This window comes from Dermochelys coriacea, chromosome 4, assembly GCF_009764565.3.
Source record: "Dermochelys coriacea isolate rDerCor1 chromosome 4, rDerCor1.pri.v4, whole genome shotgun sequence".
Lineage (NCBI taxonomy): Eukaryota > Metazoa > Chordata > Testudines > Dermochelyidae > Dermochelys > Dermochelys coriacea.
This window is the reverse complement of record NC_050071.1, coordinates 31,522,471-31,541,982: the sequence shown is the minus strand read 5'-3', so window position 1 is coordinate 31,541,982 and position 19,512 is coordinate 31,522,471. Positions and strand designations below refer to the sequence as shown.

General features: G+C 40.8%; 1 protein-coding gene and 1 long non-coding RNA gene across 2 annotated transcripts in view; one reads left to right on the top strand and one right to left on the bottom strand.

Annotated features, from left to right (window-relative positions):
* Positions 1-19,512, bottom strand: part of ARHGEF38 (Rho guanine nucleotide exchange factor 38) — a 57,054-nt gene that overhangs the window by 18,104 nt on the left and 19,438 nt on the right. The window contains exons 4-10 of the mRNA XM_038400640.2: positions 14,067-14,214; positions 11,443-11,460; positions 7,044-7,243; positions 6,381-6,514; positions 4,360-4,464; positions 3,785-3,907; positions 534-854 (exon numbers count right to left, since the gene is read on the bottom strand). Coding sequence (XP_038256568.2) covers positions 534-854; positions 3,785-3,907; positions 4,360-4,464; positions 6,381-6,514; positions 7,044-7,243; positions 11,443-11,460; positions 14,067-14,214 — 1,049 coding nt within the window. The remainder of the gene's footprint in view (positions 1-533; positions 855-3,784; positions 3,908-4,359; positions 4,465-6,380; positions 6,515-7,043; positions 7,244-11,442; positions 11,461-14,066; positions 14,215-19,512) is intronic.
* On the top strand, positions 7,234-15,167 carry LOC122459946. Its single transcript, XR_006280936.1, has 2 exons — positions 7,234-10,446; positions 14,714-15,167. It is a non-coding gene; the product is annotated as an uncharacterized LOC122459946 (long non-coding RNA).

The window sequence follows — 19,512 nt, the reverse complement described above, 5'->3', positions numbered from 1 at the left end:
TTCCATGCAGCTCAGTAGGCACTGTCTAAATACACCTCAAAATATTAAAAGTGTTGATGTAGCTCATATTGTAGCCAAACAAGAAAGCTGTTCCTTACTCTGAAGGAGGTATCTGCAGTAGGCTTTTGTGACGTCAGCATTGCCCTACCATTGCTAACATGCCCCGGCTCCACCAGTATTAGCAGTGGTGGGAGCACACATGTAGAAGGGATTCCAGTGGCTGCTGGCATTCTTCCTAGTGGGTTGTCTAACACTGCTCAGGGCAGCGGTAAATAATACAGGGGTTAAAATGCTAGCAACTGCTGACTCCTGCCATTGCTACTTCCAGAGGAACAGCAGCAACAACAACAGTGGGGTCATTCTTGGCAAAAAAAAAAAAAAGTTCAAAGCAGACAAGGGTCAAGGACATGAAATGTGAAAAAATATCCACTGTGATCACCAGAACAGACAGTAGGGTGGGTTGATGTATGTGGATTTTTAAGTACCTCTGGCCAAATACCATACACACACATGCGCACAGACAGTCTGCTCACCGGAACAGGCACCACAATGGTCGAATATGACTGAAATGCTGAGGACACTGTGTCCCTGAGGAGAGTGATGAAGCAATGCAGACAGTTCATCACAATCTTCTTGGCCGTCCTGTTGAACACCTGAAGTTCCTCCACGAGCTGTGCATTGAGAGCCTCATAGTCCTTCTTTGTCAGATCCAGTTCATCTCCTGCTGACCTTTCAAGGCAGCCATTATAATCCAGCAACTTGTCATAACGCTTCTGGATAAGCTTCTGGGGGCCTGAAAACAAGGCTTGTAGAGCTGAGAGAGGGGTCAAAACCAGCTTTTCCAATTGATCCACCTGGGAAGGGAAAAACAAAGCAAAAAATCAGTCCAACAAAAATACTTCATTCTTCCATTTGTAGCACTTACAATTATGTTCTAATGTTAAAAACAAAGCAAAAATAATAGTACTGCATTCACCTATTTGTAGCCCCCACATTGCTTTCCAACAGTAACTAATTAAGCCTGACAGCACCCCTATCAAAAAGCCTAGTAACAATTCTAACTGCACAGGGCTTTGTTATTATCCTCATGGGGAAACTGAGGCACAGACAAGTTAAATGGGCACACAAAGGATGAGTGTTAGAGCTGGGATCAGAAAGCAGGAATTCCTGCCTCCAGTCACCTGTGTTAGCCACGTGTATTAATACTGTGAAGCTTCATTGGGACTGGGACCTTTAAACTGGGAAGGACTATCCGAGGCAAGAGGCAGTGCAGTCTCAATTAAACAGCAGTCTTTCCCACTGAATAAAATAAAGGAACAACCACTTTCCTGGGGATAACTCTAATATCCTGATGATGCAGTATAAATGCCTATACAGACAGATAGAAAGATTTGATTTGATTAAAATGTGGTATGCTTTCTTGTAAGGTTTCCTTTAGTTTAATGAAAGTAAGTCATACATTCACAGTGCTGGAGGCTAAATAAAATATATTTAAAAAAAAACAAACATGCCTATGGGTGTCTGGATGGCTCAAGGGATTAGTATCAGGCTTAAAGATCATTTCACCTGTAAGTCATTGGTTCATATCCAGCACAGACTGCTAATGACTGAAACTCATTGCATCTAAAGGCTGCTGGATAGTCTTGTGAAATGAATTGCTGGACTCAATGCACTAACAAGAAAGAAGGCTCCTGCATAACAAAAACCACGGCTGCAAAAGGCTGTCTGTCCATTGTCCCCAGGAGTGGTCCCTCAAGGTGAGGACTGATGTTCAATGGTAGTTTCACCTTGGTACTGCCTTTGATATATAATTGTTCTGTGGAGAAAGCTTTCCATGATAAATGCTTAGGTAAGCAATTTTTCAGCACCTTAAACAATTGTTTATTGGAACTGTTGGTTCTGGAGCACAGAAAAGGAGAGGCTATTCTTGATTTGTCCCTAACTAAGAGGGCTAGGGAGATGATTCAGTATTGACAAATGCAAGGTAATCCACATGGAAAGAAATAATTTAAACTATTCATCCCCCTAGCTGGGTTCTCAACTATAAGTACTCAGGAAAAAACCATGAAACAGCACAATGATAATCTGTGCTCCTGGTGAAATGGTGGTCAAAAGTGCAAACAAAATGTTAGGATGTATAACTAATTGGATTGAAATATGTAATTCCTTCATATAAATCAGTGATATGCCCTTGCTTGGTTTTCTGCATTCAGTTCTGGTCAGACTACCTCAGAAATAGATATAACAGTAATAGAAGGGGTCAGAGACAGGCAACAAAAATGATTACAGACATAGAAAAACTTCCATATAAGGAGACATTGAAAAGACTGGGACTGTTCTCAAAGGAGATGAATAAAAGAGAACATGATTCAGGTATACAAAATAATGAATGGGATAGAGAAGGTAAATCAGGCACCTCTATTTACCTACTCTCACAATACAAAAGCAAGGGGCTATTTAAACTGAAAGGCAGCAGTTTCAAACTCGAAAAGAAAATACCCTTTTACCTAATGCATAATTAATCCCTGGAACATATTGCTCTAGATATCCTTGTTGCCAAACTCCTACTAGGATTAAAAGGAGAATATATCTGTATGGATATTGTAAACATTTACAGTTATATTAGATAGGATAAAAAAAATTTAGAAGGGATGTGAACCTTCATGCTTCAGATCATGAGCCCAACTTCTAACCTACAGAGGTTAGGCAGAAACTTCCCCTTTGCACAGGTTATGCCATAATTGTCCACTGAGAAGATTCTTGTGCCTTCTTCTGAAACATCTCAAACCAGCCACTATTGCAAAACCTACTGCACTCAGTGGACCATTGTGACGAGCCAGTATGGCGATTCCTGTGTTCCTTTCTTCACTATATTCATTTTATTTATTTTTTAAAATATACTTTTAAATAATGCAATTATTTTAAATGGTGGAATTAGAAAGGAAATAGAATTGCAGTTACAGAGCCAGTTTTGGTGGTTTGGTTTTGGAATGGAACAACTTATCTTTTAGGAAAAAAAATATAACTAGTAGTCCTTTCATTGGTTGGGATGGAGTGAGCTGTCACTGAGAGTATATGCTGTTAGTACGGGGACTCCATTTTGAGTTAGGTGGAGGGAACCTGGTGGGCTTTTTGGAGTTTAGGAGGGGTAAGAGTAAGGAGATATAAAATTTGCCCTGGCTTGAAAGTTAGTTTAGCTTGAGAGCCTGCTTCAGGCAGAAGTTTTCCCTACCTTGAAAGATGTACTCCAGCCTGTATTGCCAATTTCAGGAATTCAAAAATCACAAGTCAGACCGCAAAAATCATGAGATTTAAAAATTATATGTATATTGGGTTCTTTTTTATTTGCCTTCTGTTTTATTATTTTTTTAAATGTTAGAGCTCATGTTTTCAATCTTTTTCTCTGCAACCACCAGGAATAGAAATGTACATAAGAAAGTAAAGAAAAGCAGCAATTCCCACACATTCATATGATTCCAGGAGCTGGGGCTTTAAGTAAACACCAGATATCATAAGATTCATGATAAAATTGTGTGAATTGGCAACACTGCTAGTTTAAGCAGAGGCCTGATCCAGCTTACATTGTACTTAAACTGACAGGAATTTTTGTAACTTAAATTATTTTATTTCCTACAGAAACTTAACTGAAAAGTTATATTTTTCTCAGTATTTTTAATGGAGTCCTACATTTTTCTGCTCTTTTCCCTTCACTGTATTTGTATGTATGATCCACAGCTCATACATGTTGACAGCTGTGTGATATTGGCATGTTTCATGAACTTACAAAGCCTTCACAGGGATTTCCAATGTTATGCAGCATTTTTGAACAGCCATTGTCTTCATCATCTTTGTTGTATAAAATACCTTGTAGTTCAGTTATATTCTGTGCAGCTAGAAGCATGGAATCCTAGAAAGGAAAAAGGTGGGAAAATTAAAATAGATTGATAATTTGCTGTAGTACAGTATACTTGTTCATGCAAACCCTGCAATAATATTCACTGAATTATAGGCCTTTTCCATTTCTTACATCTCTTTGGTTATCTAGACCATCCCTTACCAGTGCAAGATTGTTTCCTATGATATATTATCCTGTGTTTTGTCCAGTTTTGTTGTACATTTCTCAAGGAACAAGGTTATCACCATTCAATTTAGCAGATTATTCCACACCATAAGGGCTTACTCAGAAAATGTGAAATTCACCTTTGTTCATTTCTGCTGCATTTTGGGTCATATACATGTGTGCAGGGCCATTTAGGATTTGGTAATTACATGACACTGTGTGAAGTGTGTGTTAAACTGCTCACATATATGTTTTATGTGTGCTAAGCTCATATTGATGTGGGTGTGTGGTATACCCACCTGTAGATGTTGTAGGGAGAATGAAATATTCTTCACACAAAATTTCACAGTCTTTTCTAAACTTCTAAATAGCTTTTCCTCCTTATTAAAGGTCTGGTCTTTCACCTGAAATAGATGTTTACATGATGGTTAGGGCAGCAGTGAACTAATGAAAGGAGTGGACAGAGATCTGCCAGAAAAAATCTAAAGAAAAGACCATGAATTCCTCTCTGTGAAGCTGGATCACTGTATTGCAGTAACTCTTCTAAACCCACCTACAATTATCAGGTCTAAAGAGAGGAAAAAGCAAGGATACTGGAATGTGTATGATAAAGATTTTGAGTTTTGTAGTGCATTAAGGTAGCATGAAGTTATTTAATTGTAGGCACATCTATGTTTATCAGTGACTCCCTCCTTTTTTATGTTTACACAATTTGGGCAGGAAATGATAGGTAACAACATAAGTCTTTTCACATCATAGCCATGCTTCCTCCAGTGCTCCCTAATGCAGATGTGGGCAACTGCCTGTGCAGAAATTTTGTTGCTATTATTTCTGTAGCACTGTGTGGCCCTGTACATGTTACAGTCCCATTATCTCTAAAGGGGTTGTTTTACTTCTTTATGGTATATAAATAAAGTCTGGATTTTTTTAAAAATTCTTCCTTTCTGCTTTCTTTTTACCTTAGAAATATGAGAACTGTCAAGTCTAGTCTTCACTGCTTTCATGGTCAGAGTCACTGAAAGACTCAGAGAAGTGCGTCATGAGTTTTCTCAGCTTCCAATTATAGGCGAGGGAACGCTGAATCTTTAACAAAGGCATCTTTTTTCCAAAGTGATTCTCAAGTTTTTAGAATTCAAAAAGTGTTAACAAAAACAAATAGTAAATAGGAAGTTCTAACAGCCGAAATAAAAATAATTTCCCCTCTCAATCGATTTCACTGTATGGTTATCTCTGATATCATAATCCTATTAATCCTCCAGTCTGCCATGGAGCCTTCTAGGAAAAACAGAAGTAAATCTGAATTTCTAGTGTAAAAAAAAAAACATTGGGAAGTGGGGGTGGGGGATGGGGAGGGAGAAATGTCTCCTCAAAGAGAAAAGAAAACAGAAAAAAGGCACAAGGCTGCAGGTAACCTTTCAAAGGGCAAATGTTCTTGTATAAGCAATCATAGTAAAGTATACAGGGTAAAATGTTCAAAAGCAACTCATTCATTTAGGAGGTTAAGTCCAATTGAGTTTCATTGAGACACAATGTCCTAAGCACCTAAGATACTTTTGAAAATGGGGCTTGAGTGCAAAGAATTCAAATACTTCTTTATAGTTTCATTGCCCTAATTAAATTATTTATTGTGATAACATTTTCAAAGGCACCTATGTCACTTAGGAGCCTAAGTCCCATTGAAAGTCAATGTGACTTAGCCTCCTAAATGTCTTAGGTGCTTCTGACAATTTTTTCCAATAAATCAATAATTACTTAATTAGGGCAATGGAACAATAAAGTAGTGTTTTACTCTTTGCATTCAACACACTGCAGCAGATTTATTTTAAAAATGTGTAGTCACCTAATCATTTTGACAGTCAAAGGTTTTTATGTTTTACTTCTTTATGGTATATAAAGAAAGTCTGTAGGGGAAAACTCATTGCCCATACTAATCAGCATATAAGTCTTGTTTGGTGGTCTTGGTGTACTTGGTGTACTACTAGGGTCTGAATGTTGCTGAATAAAATGCACAGAAAATGCCCTCTGTAGCTATCCTGCACCTACAATATCTTCTACAAACCCATCTGTTGAGCATTGACCTCCATATTTATTTTGGTGAGAACTGCTGACCAGTACCTCTGTGCTGCAGGTCAGAGATTTGTAGAAAAGGTTAGATCCAAAAGAAAAGATGGAGGACACATTGAAAGGTTTTCCTTTCAATCTAGGGTCATAGTATCTTTTCATCTTTGATGTGACACACGGGAAATTACATGATAAATACCGTAAAACAAGTGACATTATGAAGTCCTCCATGCAAATTTGCAAATGGCTGACTAAGTACCTGAGGCTCTCCCCCCGTCAGAATTTTCAGATGGCTAGTAACCCTCTTGGATTTCTTGCTAATGGAGTGAATATTCAGTTTGGAAAACTTCTCTTTAAGAGATTCTTCTTCATCATTCTTCTTATACTTCAACACTGCAGAGAGAGAATTTCACAACACTAATAATCTATATTCATTGGGCTCTAACACAGCTCTGCACTCTAATATAAGACCATTTGAGACAAGAGACTTTGATGTCCCTTGCTGTAATCTTGTGTGAAACTGCTGGAAAGAGGTAGTAAAGTTAAGGCTTAAATATGGCAGGTCTTTACAAATATCTTTATTATTTATTAATTATTATTAGTGTTAGCAGTAGCATCACTAACATTAGTATAATGTATTATATGCAATACTGTACCATATTCATTTTCACATTTTTGAAGTTTATATCCCTAGTGAGCCAACCTGGATGTTTGTTTTTAAGTTTGAGACTACAATACAGTCTATACACCAGTTATGTATCTCAAAACCCAGCATGTTTTGTAGCCCAGATAAAGCCAGAAAACAATATCATAATTGGTAACATAATTGGAGCTGAAACCATCTCCCATAATCACCAGCCAAAATCTACAATGTGTGAATACAATTAATAGGAGAAAGGAATATACCATCTCTGTTCCCTACCTAAATCTTTCCTTCTTTTAAGTTCATTGATGTTCACATTAATGTCTTTCACAGCAGCAAAGGCATCTTGCAGTGCCTTGTGGTCAGGGTGGGAAGCAGGAGTCGAATTCAAAAGCTCGCACAGTAACAATGGATATTTCATCACACGCTGAATTGGTTTGATCATCAGGGATCCCATGTCCATTAAATTCGGTTTTCCTCTATTATTTACACAAACAAACAGAACTGTCATGTAAAATGGCAACCCTTTGAAGAAAAAAATGCATTAGTCCTATCTAGTCAGTGAAGTTATTATCTTTTTAAACCTACAGTTGAGTTTTTAATTACCGAAGATGTCAAAACTGGGGCCTAATTTTACATTCAGTGACACTGGTGCAATTCCCATTTAAATTGAAAGATTAGGAGACACATTCAGTGGGGAGTCTGGGTTGGGGTAAATTGAAAACCTTTTGTGGCTCCCTCATTATGAAAGTTACACCAGCTTAGACTTTCTTAGAGTCACATCTACTCACTAACATATAATTTCTACATAACCTCTGAATTTGGCCCACTGAGGCTAAAGAAGTCTGTATGGTACGCTTTACACACCAAGGAGCTGGGAGAGAGGGATGCAGTAGGAAAAATAACTAACATTTAAGTATTAAAGTCAGCATATTACACCTCATTTTGGCACCTCAATGTGAAAGTGACATCAGCTCAAAGTTCTTTATTTACACCCACTATTGTGTACCTTACACTGCTGAGCTTGCCTCTGTAACCACAGTCCTTTGTTATGCTTTCTGCTGCAGTAGTGATAAGGTTGATTCTAGTAACCATGGTTGCTGATTGGTGGATTACAGCTAGTGATGGGCGAATTTGAAAAGGATTCAAAATTTGGTCTGGATTCTCCAGTTTGGATGTTTACCCCGGCTTATCCAAGCCATCTGGATCTCTTGACCCCATTACTATCATGCTGTGACTCCCTCCTTTCCCACACAAGCCATCCCACCAAGTGGCAAACATTCTAAAGCCCTGCTCCCATCTCTTTTTTATGGAAAGATATTGGGGTAATTTGCTTCCTCTGCAGCACATGGGTAAAAAGGGCCTATTTGCCTCTTCACTCATGACAGTGTTTCCAGGGGGAAAGAGAAGGAAAGAAATTTCTGGACACACTGGGAAACTGTGACAACCCCATGTTGGTAGCAATCATATATAAACTGCTGGGACCTTCTTGTAGGTCTGCACTTTAAAGGAGGGACGGAGCTATTGATAATAGTCTGAAGAAGACAGGATCCCTGGTTGTAATGCAGCTTTTTATGACAGAAACACAGAGCAGTGCTTCTATTACATCCTAAAGAAAGAATTTCTGGAAGGAAAAAAGTTCTATGAGATTAACTATGAGAGATTTAATGAGAGGTGAGCCAGAATGTTTGAGCATGGGAAGGGCCTGGGTTAATGGAAAATAAAGGGAACATAGAGGGAATACCCACTGAATATTGCCAACTGCCAACTTTTGTTGTGGTCAGCCACAAACACAGCTGAAGAAAGAAAGAAAGAAAGAAAGAAAGAAAGAAAGAAAGAAAGAAAGAAAGAAAGAAAGAAAGAAAACTTTGGCTTTCACTTATAAAAATATATTGGAGCACTATTGACTAATTAAGTAATGATTTGGATGCTTTGGAAAAGAGGCATCTGCATATTTAAGCCATCTCTCACACACAGGCACTCAGTATAAAAGTCCTGCATGAAAAAGGAGTTTTAACAGTAAATGCTTTTAAAGCCTCTTGATGTCCCCAAACCTTTTTATCTTTTCTCTTCCTCCTCCCCATCTATCCTGCATCAAATATAAAGCTGTTTTCCCTTCTTTTAGCTTCTGGCAGCAGGAATAAAAATAATCTTAAATTGTTATTGTTTTCCCTGAAAAGCTCCATGAATGCAAATCTTTTAAAAGCTGCCTCATGAATGGAAATCTTCAAGTGTCTTCTCTCCATACAGTTGCACTTTGGACAGCCGCCCAAGTGATAAACAGCCCTCTGTTCACATATCTGCATGAGACAGTCTAGCAATATGGTTTGAAAGATAGTAGGTTTGTTATGAGATGATGACTCCCTGCGGCACAAAATGCCACAAAGTTCAACTCATCTAATTCTACTCAGTAAGATTATTTTACGATAACCACTCTCCCTCGATTAGTCCTGTTTCTAATACACCCCTTTAGAATACACTACAGCCAGTGAGAACACTGCATTGCCACGCAATTTAAACAGATGTGTAATGACCTGTGACATCTTTTGTGCAGAAAATTAAGCTGATAATTCATTTGTAATGCCACTACAGCCACCCAGTCTTATCATGAATTTAGCAAGTAGTTTAGTGCCATGAGTAGCTGCAGTAATCTCATTGCAAATCATCGCTGTTGCTTTGCAGTCATGTAAACACAGCTGGTTTAAATGCATCAGGTTCCACTGCAAACCCCTCCGCATTGCATGCAACAAAATAAAGTCACAGATGGGGTAGGGGCATGGATACGTATATCTAAATAATCGTGGTGTCAATCTATGAAAAATATACTATTCAATTTTAAGTCTGGCATGCTATCTTTATGAAATATATAATTCCATTGTGGAACACACCAGCAGAAAACGTGTTAAGGTGGAGTTGGGGTCACATTAAGTTTGACAGTTTTTATTGCTGTGTGTGTTTGTCATAACTTGTAATGTTACTTAAACATTACTTTTGTGTGTGCAAATTCACAGTTTCACAAAATCTACAGGGCAAATAAATCACTATGGCCCATATTCTGCTGTCACTTACACCCATGCAACACTAGTGAACTCAATGAGGTTGTACAGGTATAAGTGAGGGCAGAATTCAGTTATATTTGACTGTCCAGCTGGAGTAACCCATCCAACTGATGGCGAAGTGGAGAATGCTTTAATACTGAAGACTATGTTTTCCCTGTTATACTACAGTGAAAAGCAATCTGTAGCCTCACTGTTCCAGTGACCTCAGAGATGCTTGGGGTAAACACCAATGTACTTTCTAAATCAGGATAAACCAGTTGTGTAGAGCAGGAATGGAAGAAGAAGCAATGGATCCCATTGAGACAATCCTTCTTTTTATAGGCTCCCAGACTTTAAGGCCAGAAGGAATCATCTAGTCTGATCTCCTGCACCTTGCAGGCCACAGAACCTCCTTCAAATTGCTACAAGGTAAGGGCTCAGTGGGTAACCACAGTCCTGAGGAAGGGATGGCATGACACTAATACCCCAGGAGAAGGTATTTGCAGTGCTCCCTGCACATACTACAATATTCCTTAGCATTCCTAAGCACATGATTATGTCTCGTCCTTACGCAGGAGAATGACTCCTTGCACCTGTCACAAGCACAACCATACAAGGACCAGGCACAGTTTGGCAACTAAGAGGTAACTGCTTATGAATCCTTGATCAATTTAAACTCAGTGAGAAACTCACAATTTAGTGTTTCTACTGGACATTCTTTGAGGGATAAAAGTACATGTTAATTTATGATAGTGCAGTGCAAGTCAGTGTCGCCAGTTTACACTATAAACACACACCCTCACATTTTCAACTATTTACTTTTTTTATTTCATAACTGTAGCCTTAACTTAGAATTTCCTGGCTTTCAAGTGTTCCTTCCCCACCCCGATAAGGTCTTTAAAACAGCAATTTTAGCAGAGCAAAATAACTTTACCTCTTCTCTATCAGAATTAGTATTTTTGCCTAGGATTGTAAATTTTGTCTTCAGTTCAAGCACTATCTTCTCTCACTCCTCTCCCAAGATATCTTCAGAATTGTCCCATTTTGATGGCCCTGGGCTTGTGGGTCTCCCAAAACTACAGTCTAGGAATGTACCCTTCTTTATTGCCTTATTTAAGGCATGAGAGACAGTCATTAGCTCAGAAAGAATTTTATTCTGAGAAGAGTCTAGAGGGGTTTTGAATCCAGAGCTCAAATCTCTTCACCTGGATCATTGCTGTGCTAGTCTAGGATTTCAAAGGACAGCACTGTTGTTGGTTTATTTGAGAAGCATGGTTTAGAATCACAGAAATACATCTGTTCAGAAGGGAGGTGATAAAATAAAGGGCTCTGGAAGGATTGGGAACCAGATTAAGTAGCTTCATAAACCAGTTTTGAAAAATACTGCAAAGCAGGTGCAGTAGTAATTAGAAAACCAGATAGATTAGGAAAAATTAAAAGTCAAAGACTTTTTTACCAATGTCTAGGAGAAACCTAATTTCTATTGCTGCACAGGATTACCTGGTACTAAAATGATGCTCTTGTTCTGATATAATTTCTGGTATAATTTCCATACATGCAATTTTAAACATTTTTAACATCTGGAGATAATTTAGATTCTTTTTTCTAAAAAACAACAAAAAAGTTGGCATGATACTTACTCTTCCTCATATATCTTTCTGCAAAAGGAGAAAAACAAAACAAGTATTAGCTTCCTCCTAAGAAAAAATATATACAGACTATGGGAGAAATTCACTAATGTGTTCGGTGACACAAAGCAGCTGTAATTGGCCAGTTGAGCTAGGTACTTCACAAAGCAGCCAGTGGATACCAGTGAATCTGGCCCCACATCTTCTTAAAAATACAGCCCTTAATGGGTAAGGATTTTAATAAACCAGGATTTGGTGATAAAACTCAACCATCTCATATATATTAGGGAGTTGCGGTACTGTGCTAGCAGTAATTAATGCTTAAGTCCTAGCTACAAAATCACTAATCAATAAAAGAAAGAGTGTAAATTCTTGGGCTCTATATATGTCCACTTTCTTCTTTTTAAATAGAAATAAAATTTTAAAGAATGAAAGATGGACGGTGTATTTCAGTCTTTTTGAATATAAGTTCCCTTGTATTTTTATTAGGATTCCTTTTTTTTTTTAATTAAAGATTTACTTCCTGAAAGATTCTTTTTGTAGATTAACTTTCAAAAGCAGTCAACCGATGTGTAAATACTATGAATTTATACACCCAAAATATGCAGGGATATGTGCTAATGTTTTGGAAACAAACACACATAGATACATTAACATGGGATATTTTATTAAAGGTATGATTTAACATACAGAAGAAGTTTGGCCATTGGACAGGATGGTATGTTTAGTGAAACAACACATTAGAATCAGAAATTCAGCATCTCTTCATACCTGACATTTCTGTTGTCCAGTGCTGAGCAATATTCCCTCCCAATATCATCACCCACTACGGTCTGGCTGTCCACCACAAAGCCCCCTCAATTACTGCTGACTAACTGAGCATCAGGAAGCTGATAGTAGTGCTGCAATGTTCCTGCAGTGATAGCTTTGGGAGAGCTCTCTTTGGTAATCAAGATGCTTCTGACTAAAAGTAAAGCAGGTGATCACCAGCAACATTTAATGTATACAAAATGAATTCCATAGGCTAAGCTAATGCACAATATCACTACTGGATTATAAGATTCTACAGAATTTACTAATGCTGATGTCTCCAAAGCATCACCTACAATTTGGGTGGAATTTCTGGTATGTTGGAACTTTTCTGCAATCATCATGCAGTGTAAGAGACTGGACAAGGGTAATTAAATACAGTGTGCCTGCACAGGTGTGCAGAGCACAAACCTCACAACAGTCCTAATATAGAAGTCTTTTAATACTGTAGGATACAGCTCAGCTGAGAAGCAGCAGCTCCACCCCTTAATCATTTGGATCCAGTTTCAGTATTTTTTTTAAATTTGGCAATTCTTTGCTCAAACAAAAATGTCTTTGTTTTTAAGAAGTGAAATTTTGCAAGAATAACAGTCATGGGCACCTGAATGTGTTATGCTGCATGGAGGAAAGGAGTCTATGCCTTATTTAGTCGGAACTCTAGTTAATTCCCCCTTTTGAGTCATACTCTCTACAGGATAGTTACAGATTCAGATGAATACAGCTATACATTTTGATTGTGTACTTTCAACTCTTTTTTTTTACTAATATTTCTGACATTTGCTGAAGTGGATATAAATGGTCTGCTTGCTACCTTTTGTCACTGTAAACAAAACCAAGGAGGAAAAAAAGCAAAAACCACAATGCAATACACATAGTAATTTTTTTCCATTAGTTCCTGAAAAAAGATTAAGAGTTAATCAGGAAAGAACAGAGTGGGAAAAAAGGCTTCATAGTGATGTAGTTTAGAGCCACTTCCAGCTATGAATAGCTTAGCAAAGCTCAGAATTCGGGAATCCAATAACTAGATGCATTATGGTGGTTTCCTCCCACAGAAGCATCCTGCAATGGCCAGGATCAGAGATAGGCCATTGGACTAGATGGTACAATAGAGACGGAAAGTGAATTTGGGGGTTGGGATCAAGGTCCTCTACATCAAGAGATTAAACAGATTCACATGGCTAGGTTTAGGATTAAGTCACATTATCCTGTTCCATGCCAACTCTGAATAGAACTTCTCTAAAGAATTGGAAATTGAAGCTGTGGAACTGAGAAAATTCACTTGCCATTCAGGCAGTCACAGCATGTCTTAACTGTGAATTCTAACACCCACAACACAAAGTAGCTAATAGTGCAGTCACTTCTAATCCCTGTAGGCTGAGAAAGCTGTAGGAAGACAGAAGCACGAGTATGTTGTCCGAGAAAGCAAATAGCTACAATCACGTGACATTTTAATTCCAGTGACGTTATTCTGTGCACATACATTTGACAGAATTACAGCAGATAGGGGGAGTGTGTGAGAGGTCTTAGGGGGGCTTGGGCAAGGTTCTCTCAACACCTTTTATGATACTACATTTCTTTGCCAGTATGGGCACTGATGCTAAGGGAAGAGAAATCTTCCTTGTGCTATTTTTGGCCATCCTAGAGAGAAAGAATTCTAATCATGGCCCCTGGCTTGTCATCTTTTCATGAAAGCAGCATAAGCCAGAGCTCCCAGCAAGCCTCATAAAACTCTGGATTTACAGGGGACCTTTTATCTACATCCATTTAAAATGTTCCCTGCCAGGCAGCTGACTATGGACGGAAATCATAATTTGAAAAGATCTTACTTTAAGGACTGTACACAGTGTTTTAAATGCTGTTTCAGTTCTTCATCCTTTTCATAGGATTCAAGCATGGCTTGCGCATCGTCGTGGTGGTAGCAGTAGATTTTATATGTGTCTTCTAGTGGGCCTTTAATCTGCAAGAACACTTCCCCTGTTAAAGAGAAAAACAAAGCATGTCAAGCCAGACAACAGCATCTCAGAAGGCGTTTTGCACAACATTAGTCATGAGCTAAAAAGGCTGGTTTCCACTTTACTCTCATTAGAAGCTACCTTGTGTGTGTATGTGCATTATTTATCATAAGCCTTTCTCAGTTGCTCATCTTTGTCATAGCTGGGCACCATTATAACAGTTTGAAAGAACAAAAATTCCCATAGGATGAAAGGTATGAAATGCTCTCTTCCTCCCCCTCTTCCCCTGCTCCCCCCAGTGCGCCCAATCCCATTAGTTTACAAGTAAACCAGACTGGGTGGTTTAGTTCTTAAAGGAAGAATGGTGGTGTGTGTGGGTGTCAGGGGGAAGGAATGTAAGTATGCTAATTTTCTTTTTGATGCTTTTTCAGCTGCATATAAACCTAAATGGGTCATAACAGGAATAACAACTCCAGCCTCCCGTTAGTCTATTTGTTTTTCTCTTTTCATTTGTTCTGCAGAATACTGAAGTAACAACAGTTGAGGCCCAGGATAGAGTTTTTCTTCACATCACTGAGAACCAAAGCAATACTGTGGACTGGAGTCATTATTATATACCATTTAGGTTTACATGCAACCAAAATGGAAAAAGATAAAGGAACATGCTTACATACCCTTCCCCGCACACTCCATAACCTACACTATTCTACCCTTAAGAATTATATTTGGGATTTTCAAATGTGCTTCCATCTTCTATTGAATATAAATTGGATTTCTGTGCCTAACTCCCTCAGCCTGCACCCCCACCCTAAACCTCCTAGCTTGGTTTCCTTGTTAGAAAGAGACAGTAAGTTGAGTACATCTGTTTTCCTGAGTGGTTTTATTGTTTGTTCTTCTAACCCTAAGTAATGGTGCCAGGATCAACAGCAAGATGTACCTTATAATGCACATAATAAATAATAATTATAATGTGAACTACTATATTGGGCATTTATAGAAAAATTATATCTGTGTGGCAACCAGTCAGATTCTTCTCCTTTTATAAACAAGAAGGTTCCATTGGAGTTATAGTAATAATGACTAAAGTTAAAAGCAGAATGATACATTAATTGGGATCCATCGCCGCATTCACAGGTCAAGCACAGTGCTGTCAGGTTCAGTGTACGTGTTGCCTTTCAGCCTGACCATTGCGTTCCATCGCATAATACATTGCATGAACCACTCTGTCTTGAAGTGAAAGTGATTCCGTTTCCACAGTAACAACAGGTCTGTTTTTTTCCTCATAGCAGAGAAGGTTAACTGGGCTGTCTAATATGTGTTGGTTTTAAGGTGTGAATAGGGGAAGAACAATGACTGAGATAAGACCACCAAAGTTCATTTCACTTAGTGTAGGACCACAGATCAGAAATCTACCAGAATCCTGTAGGCCAGTGGTTCCCAAACTTGTTCTGCCGCTTGTGCAGGGAAAGCCCCTGCCGAGCCAGGCCGGTTTGTTTACCTGCCACATCCGCAGGTTCGGCCGAGCACGGCTCCCACTGGCTGCGGTCGCTGCTCCAGGCCAATTGGGGCTGCTGGAAGAGGGGGCCAGTACATCCCTCGGCCCGCGCCGCTTCCAGCAGCTCCCACATTGATGTCAGTGAAACGTCCCTTGTGATTCCCGACTGACCGGTAGCTGTTTGGCATTGCAAGCTTCCACAGGGCTATTGCCAGTCGCTTCTCAACTGTGAGGGCTGCTCTCATCTTGGTATTCTTGCGCTTCAGGGCAGGGGAAAGCAAGTCACAAAGTTCCATGAAAGTGCCCTTACGCATGCGAAAGTTTCGCAGCCACTGGGAATCATCCCAGACCTGCAACACTATGCGGTCCCACCAGTCTGTGCTTGTTTCCTGGGCCCAGAATCGGCGTTCCACCGCATGAGCCTGCCCCATTAGCACCATGATGGCCACATTGCCAGGGCACGTGCTTTGAGAGAAGTCTGTGTCCATGTCCTCATCACTCTTGTAACCGCGCTGACACCGCCTACTCGCCCGGTTTCGCTTTGCCAGGTTCTGGGGCTGCATATACCGCTGGATAATGCATGAGGTGTTTAATGTGCTCCTAATTGCCAAACTGATCTGAGCGGGCTCCATGCTTGCTATGATATGGCATCTGCACAGAAAAAAGGCGCAGAACGATTGTCTGCTGTTGCCCTGACGGAGGGAGGGGCGACTGACCACATGGCTTACAGGGTTGGCTTTCAGGGAATTAAAATCAACAAAGGGGGTGGCTTTGCGAGTAACTGAATGGCCGCCTCAAGTATAGAACTCAAAACCTCAAGGATAGAACTCAAAACTGGGTTTAGCAGGCCGTTGATTTCATAGAGGGAGGGAGGAAGGAGAAAATGAATACAAAACAAATCTGGTCTATTTCTTGTTTTGAGCCACTTCATCTATCTTTATATATCCTGCTGGCAGCAGACTGTGCAGTTCGACCGCTAGCCATCATCACCTCCTGGATGCTCGGCAGAAGATGGTGCAGTATGACTGCTGGCCATCATCTTCTGCTGGCTGCAGATTAAAAGACAGTGCACTGCCAGTAGGATTTAATCGCCATGAGACGAAACAAGGGAAATGACCTGACTGAGTCACTCCCATGTTTGCCCAGGCACCCGGTTAAAAGAGCACCCAGGACTACGTCAACGACGGCTACCAGTCATACTGCACTGTCTGCTGCCAAAAGGCAATAAACTGCTGCTGTGTAGCAATGCAGTACCACGTCCGCCAGCACCCATGAGACATACGGTGACGGTTAGCTGAGCGGGCTCCATGCTTGCCGTGGTATGGCATCTGCACAGGTAACTCAAGAAAAAAGGCGCAAAATGATTGTCTGCTCTTGCGATTACGAGGGAAGGAGGGAACGATGTGTACCCAGAACCACCCGCGACAATGTTTTAGCCCTATCAGGCACTGGGATTTCTCCCCAGAATTCAAATGGGCGGTGGAGACTGCGGGAACTGTGGGATAGCTACCCACAGTGCAAAGCTCCAGAAGTCGACAGTTGCCTAGGTACGGTGGACACAGTCCACCGACTACATGCACTTAGAGCATTTGTGTGGGGACACACACACACTCATCTGTATAAAAACGCTTTCTACAAAACTGACTTCTATAAATTCGACCTAATTTCGTAGTGTAGACATACTCTTAGTGTATTAGCCTCTGATAAGAGCAACAGTTTTGTTTTCTGCACCACCAATGCCAAATACAGGTTCACAGTTCATCTCAGCAAATTCCCAAATACGACCAAAAGTGTTACTCACTTTCACAAAATAAATGAGCTCCACAAAATCTGTGCATTAGTACAGTGTGCCACTATGCCAAATTAATTCATTGGAGTTTATGTTATGGAGTTTATGTTGCTAAATGAGATTATGTACTGATTTGACTCAAATGATAGATGTATTTCCTAAGTCTAAAGTTCTTCTCTGTCCCAGACCATATGAACTGAAGCAACCAACACAGACATAGGTAAATTATTATGGCAGCTTCCAGTATAGTCTATATCAGAGTTGGGCAAACTATGGCCCACGGGCCACAACCGGCCCACGGGACCCTCCTGCCCGGTCCCTGAGCTCCTGGCCCGGGAGGCTAGTCCCTGGCCCCTCCCCTGCAGCTTCAGCTCACTGCGCTGCCGGCACAATGCTCTGGGCGGCAGGGCTGCAGAGCCGTAACTGCCTATTCTGGCAGTCTGGGCGATGTGGCTGTAGCGCTGCCAGCCACCGGTGCTCCAGGCAGCGTGGTAAGGGATCAGGGAGCAAGGGGTGTTGGATACAGGGCAGGGAAGTTCGGGATTGTGGTCAGGGGGCGGGGGTGTGGATAGGGGTCAGGGCAGTCAGAGGGCGGGGAACAGAGGGTTGAATGGGGGCAGGGGTCGGGGGGAAGTCAGGAAGGAGGGGGGGTTGGATGGGCAGGGGCAGGGGCATGATGAACTTGTATAAAGCCACCAGGATGAGAAGCAGAAGGGTGCTGCAGAGGAAATAGTTCGCAGTCACTCCCTGGGAGAAGGGAGGTGTGTTTGAGGCTAAAGAGTTTGGCAAATAGTCAAAGAGGAAAGTAGGAAAGAATCTAGGATAACAGCAACAGGGTTTTGGAGCAAGCAAACAGGAGTTGCTAGAAATAGAGTGGCTACCGGCCACTGGGGAAGTGGCATAGGACCTGTCCATGGAGCAGAAGACTGTCTGAAACAGCATATGAACAGCTGATACAATGGGCCTTTGATATCCTGGAAGGGGAGGACTAGACAGTGACTTGGCTAAAGGGCTGAGTAATGAAGAGGGAGCTCCATGAGGAGGATGAGAGCGAGGAGGAATGTGGTGTGAACAACTATTGGAAGGGGCCATCAGACCTGACTGGTGCTAATCCTCAGATGTTGCCACAAAGAGGGGTCCAATGCAGAGTAAGCCCTCACAGATTTGCGAGGAAGTGATGTAGAAAATAAATGGGACTTAAAAGTGAAATCTCTCTTCAAGTATATGAAATTTTTTATAGAATTTTTATTATCCAAAATTGGATTTCATATCCAATAAAACTGTTGCATATATATTTAGGGTAAATTATGGCTGGCTGTGAAGAGAAGACAGCACAAGGAAACCCTCTGTCCCTCCCCGTGCACCTATGCAGGAGACAGTCATAATGTGGTTGGTTGTGCTTAGGAATGCAAACAGTAGGAGTCTGCTACAGTGCTTTAGGAAGCACTTTTAGGCCAAGATGGGATGAGGGGGTGGAATTGTCCTTCCTATGCACCAGTAAGCACTAGCAGGTTTTCACTGATGGAAGTGCTGCCTCCATGCTTTAAAAGCGTAGCAAGTACCACAGCCGAGCACACATACTCTAGTGCCCTTGGAGATTTTGTGCCTTATGGGGCCAAAACACCTTCCTCTCTCAGTATGGGAGCACAGTAGGTGCTTCCCATACCCCAGGGTTCCAGCGGCTTGCATTGCCATAATTGGCCTGTAGTGTTTAATAACCTAATGAGCGGATTTATCACATCCTTAAAACCACACAAGAACTCTTGCACGTGTGATTATCATGGTGCATGTAATCAGTCCATCTGATTAAAACAACTGCAAACTACAGACACAAATGCACAGCTTGTGTTCTGCTTTACCTTCCCTTGTTGACCATGAGCCATACCCTGTTTGGAACTCTATTCCAGAGGTTCTCAAACTGTGGTCCGCGAGCTCCATTCAGGCGGTCTACAGATAGTTCCCTCTAAGGTGTGTGCCTGGGTGGCCGCGCACAAGAGAATGAAGGGCCACCCACCCAATGAGTGGAGCCGCGCAGA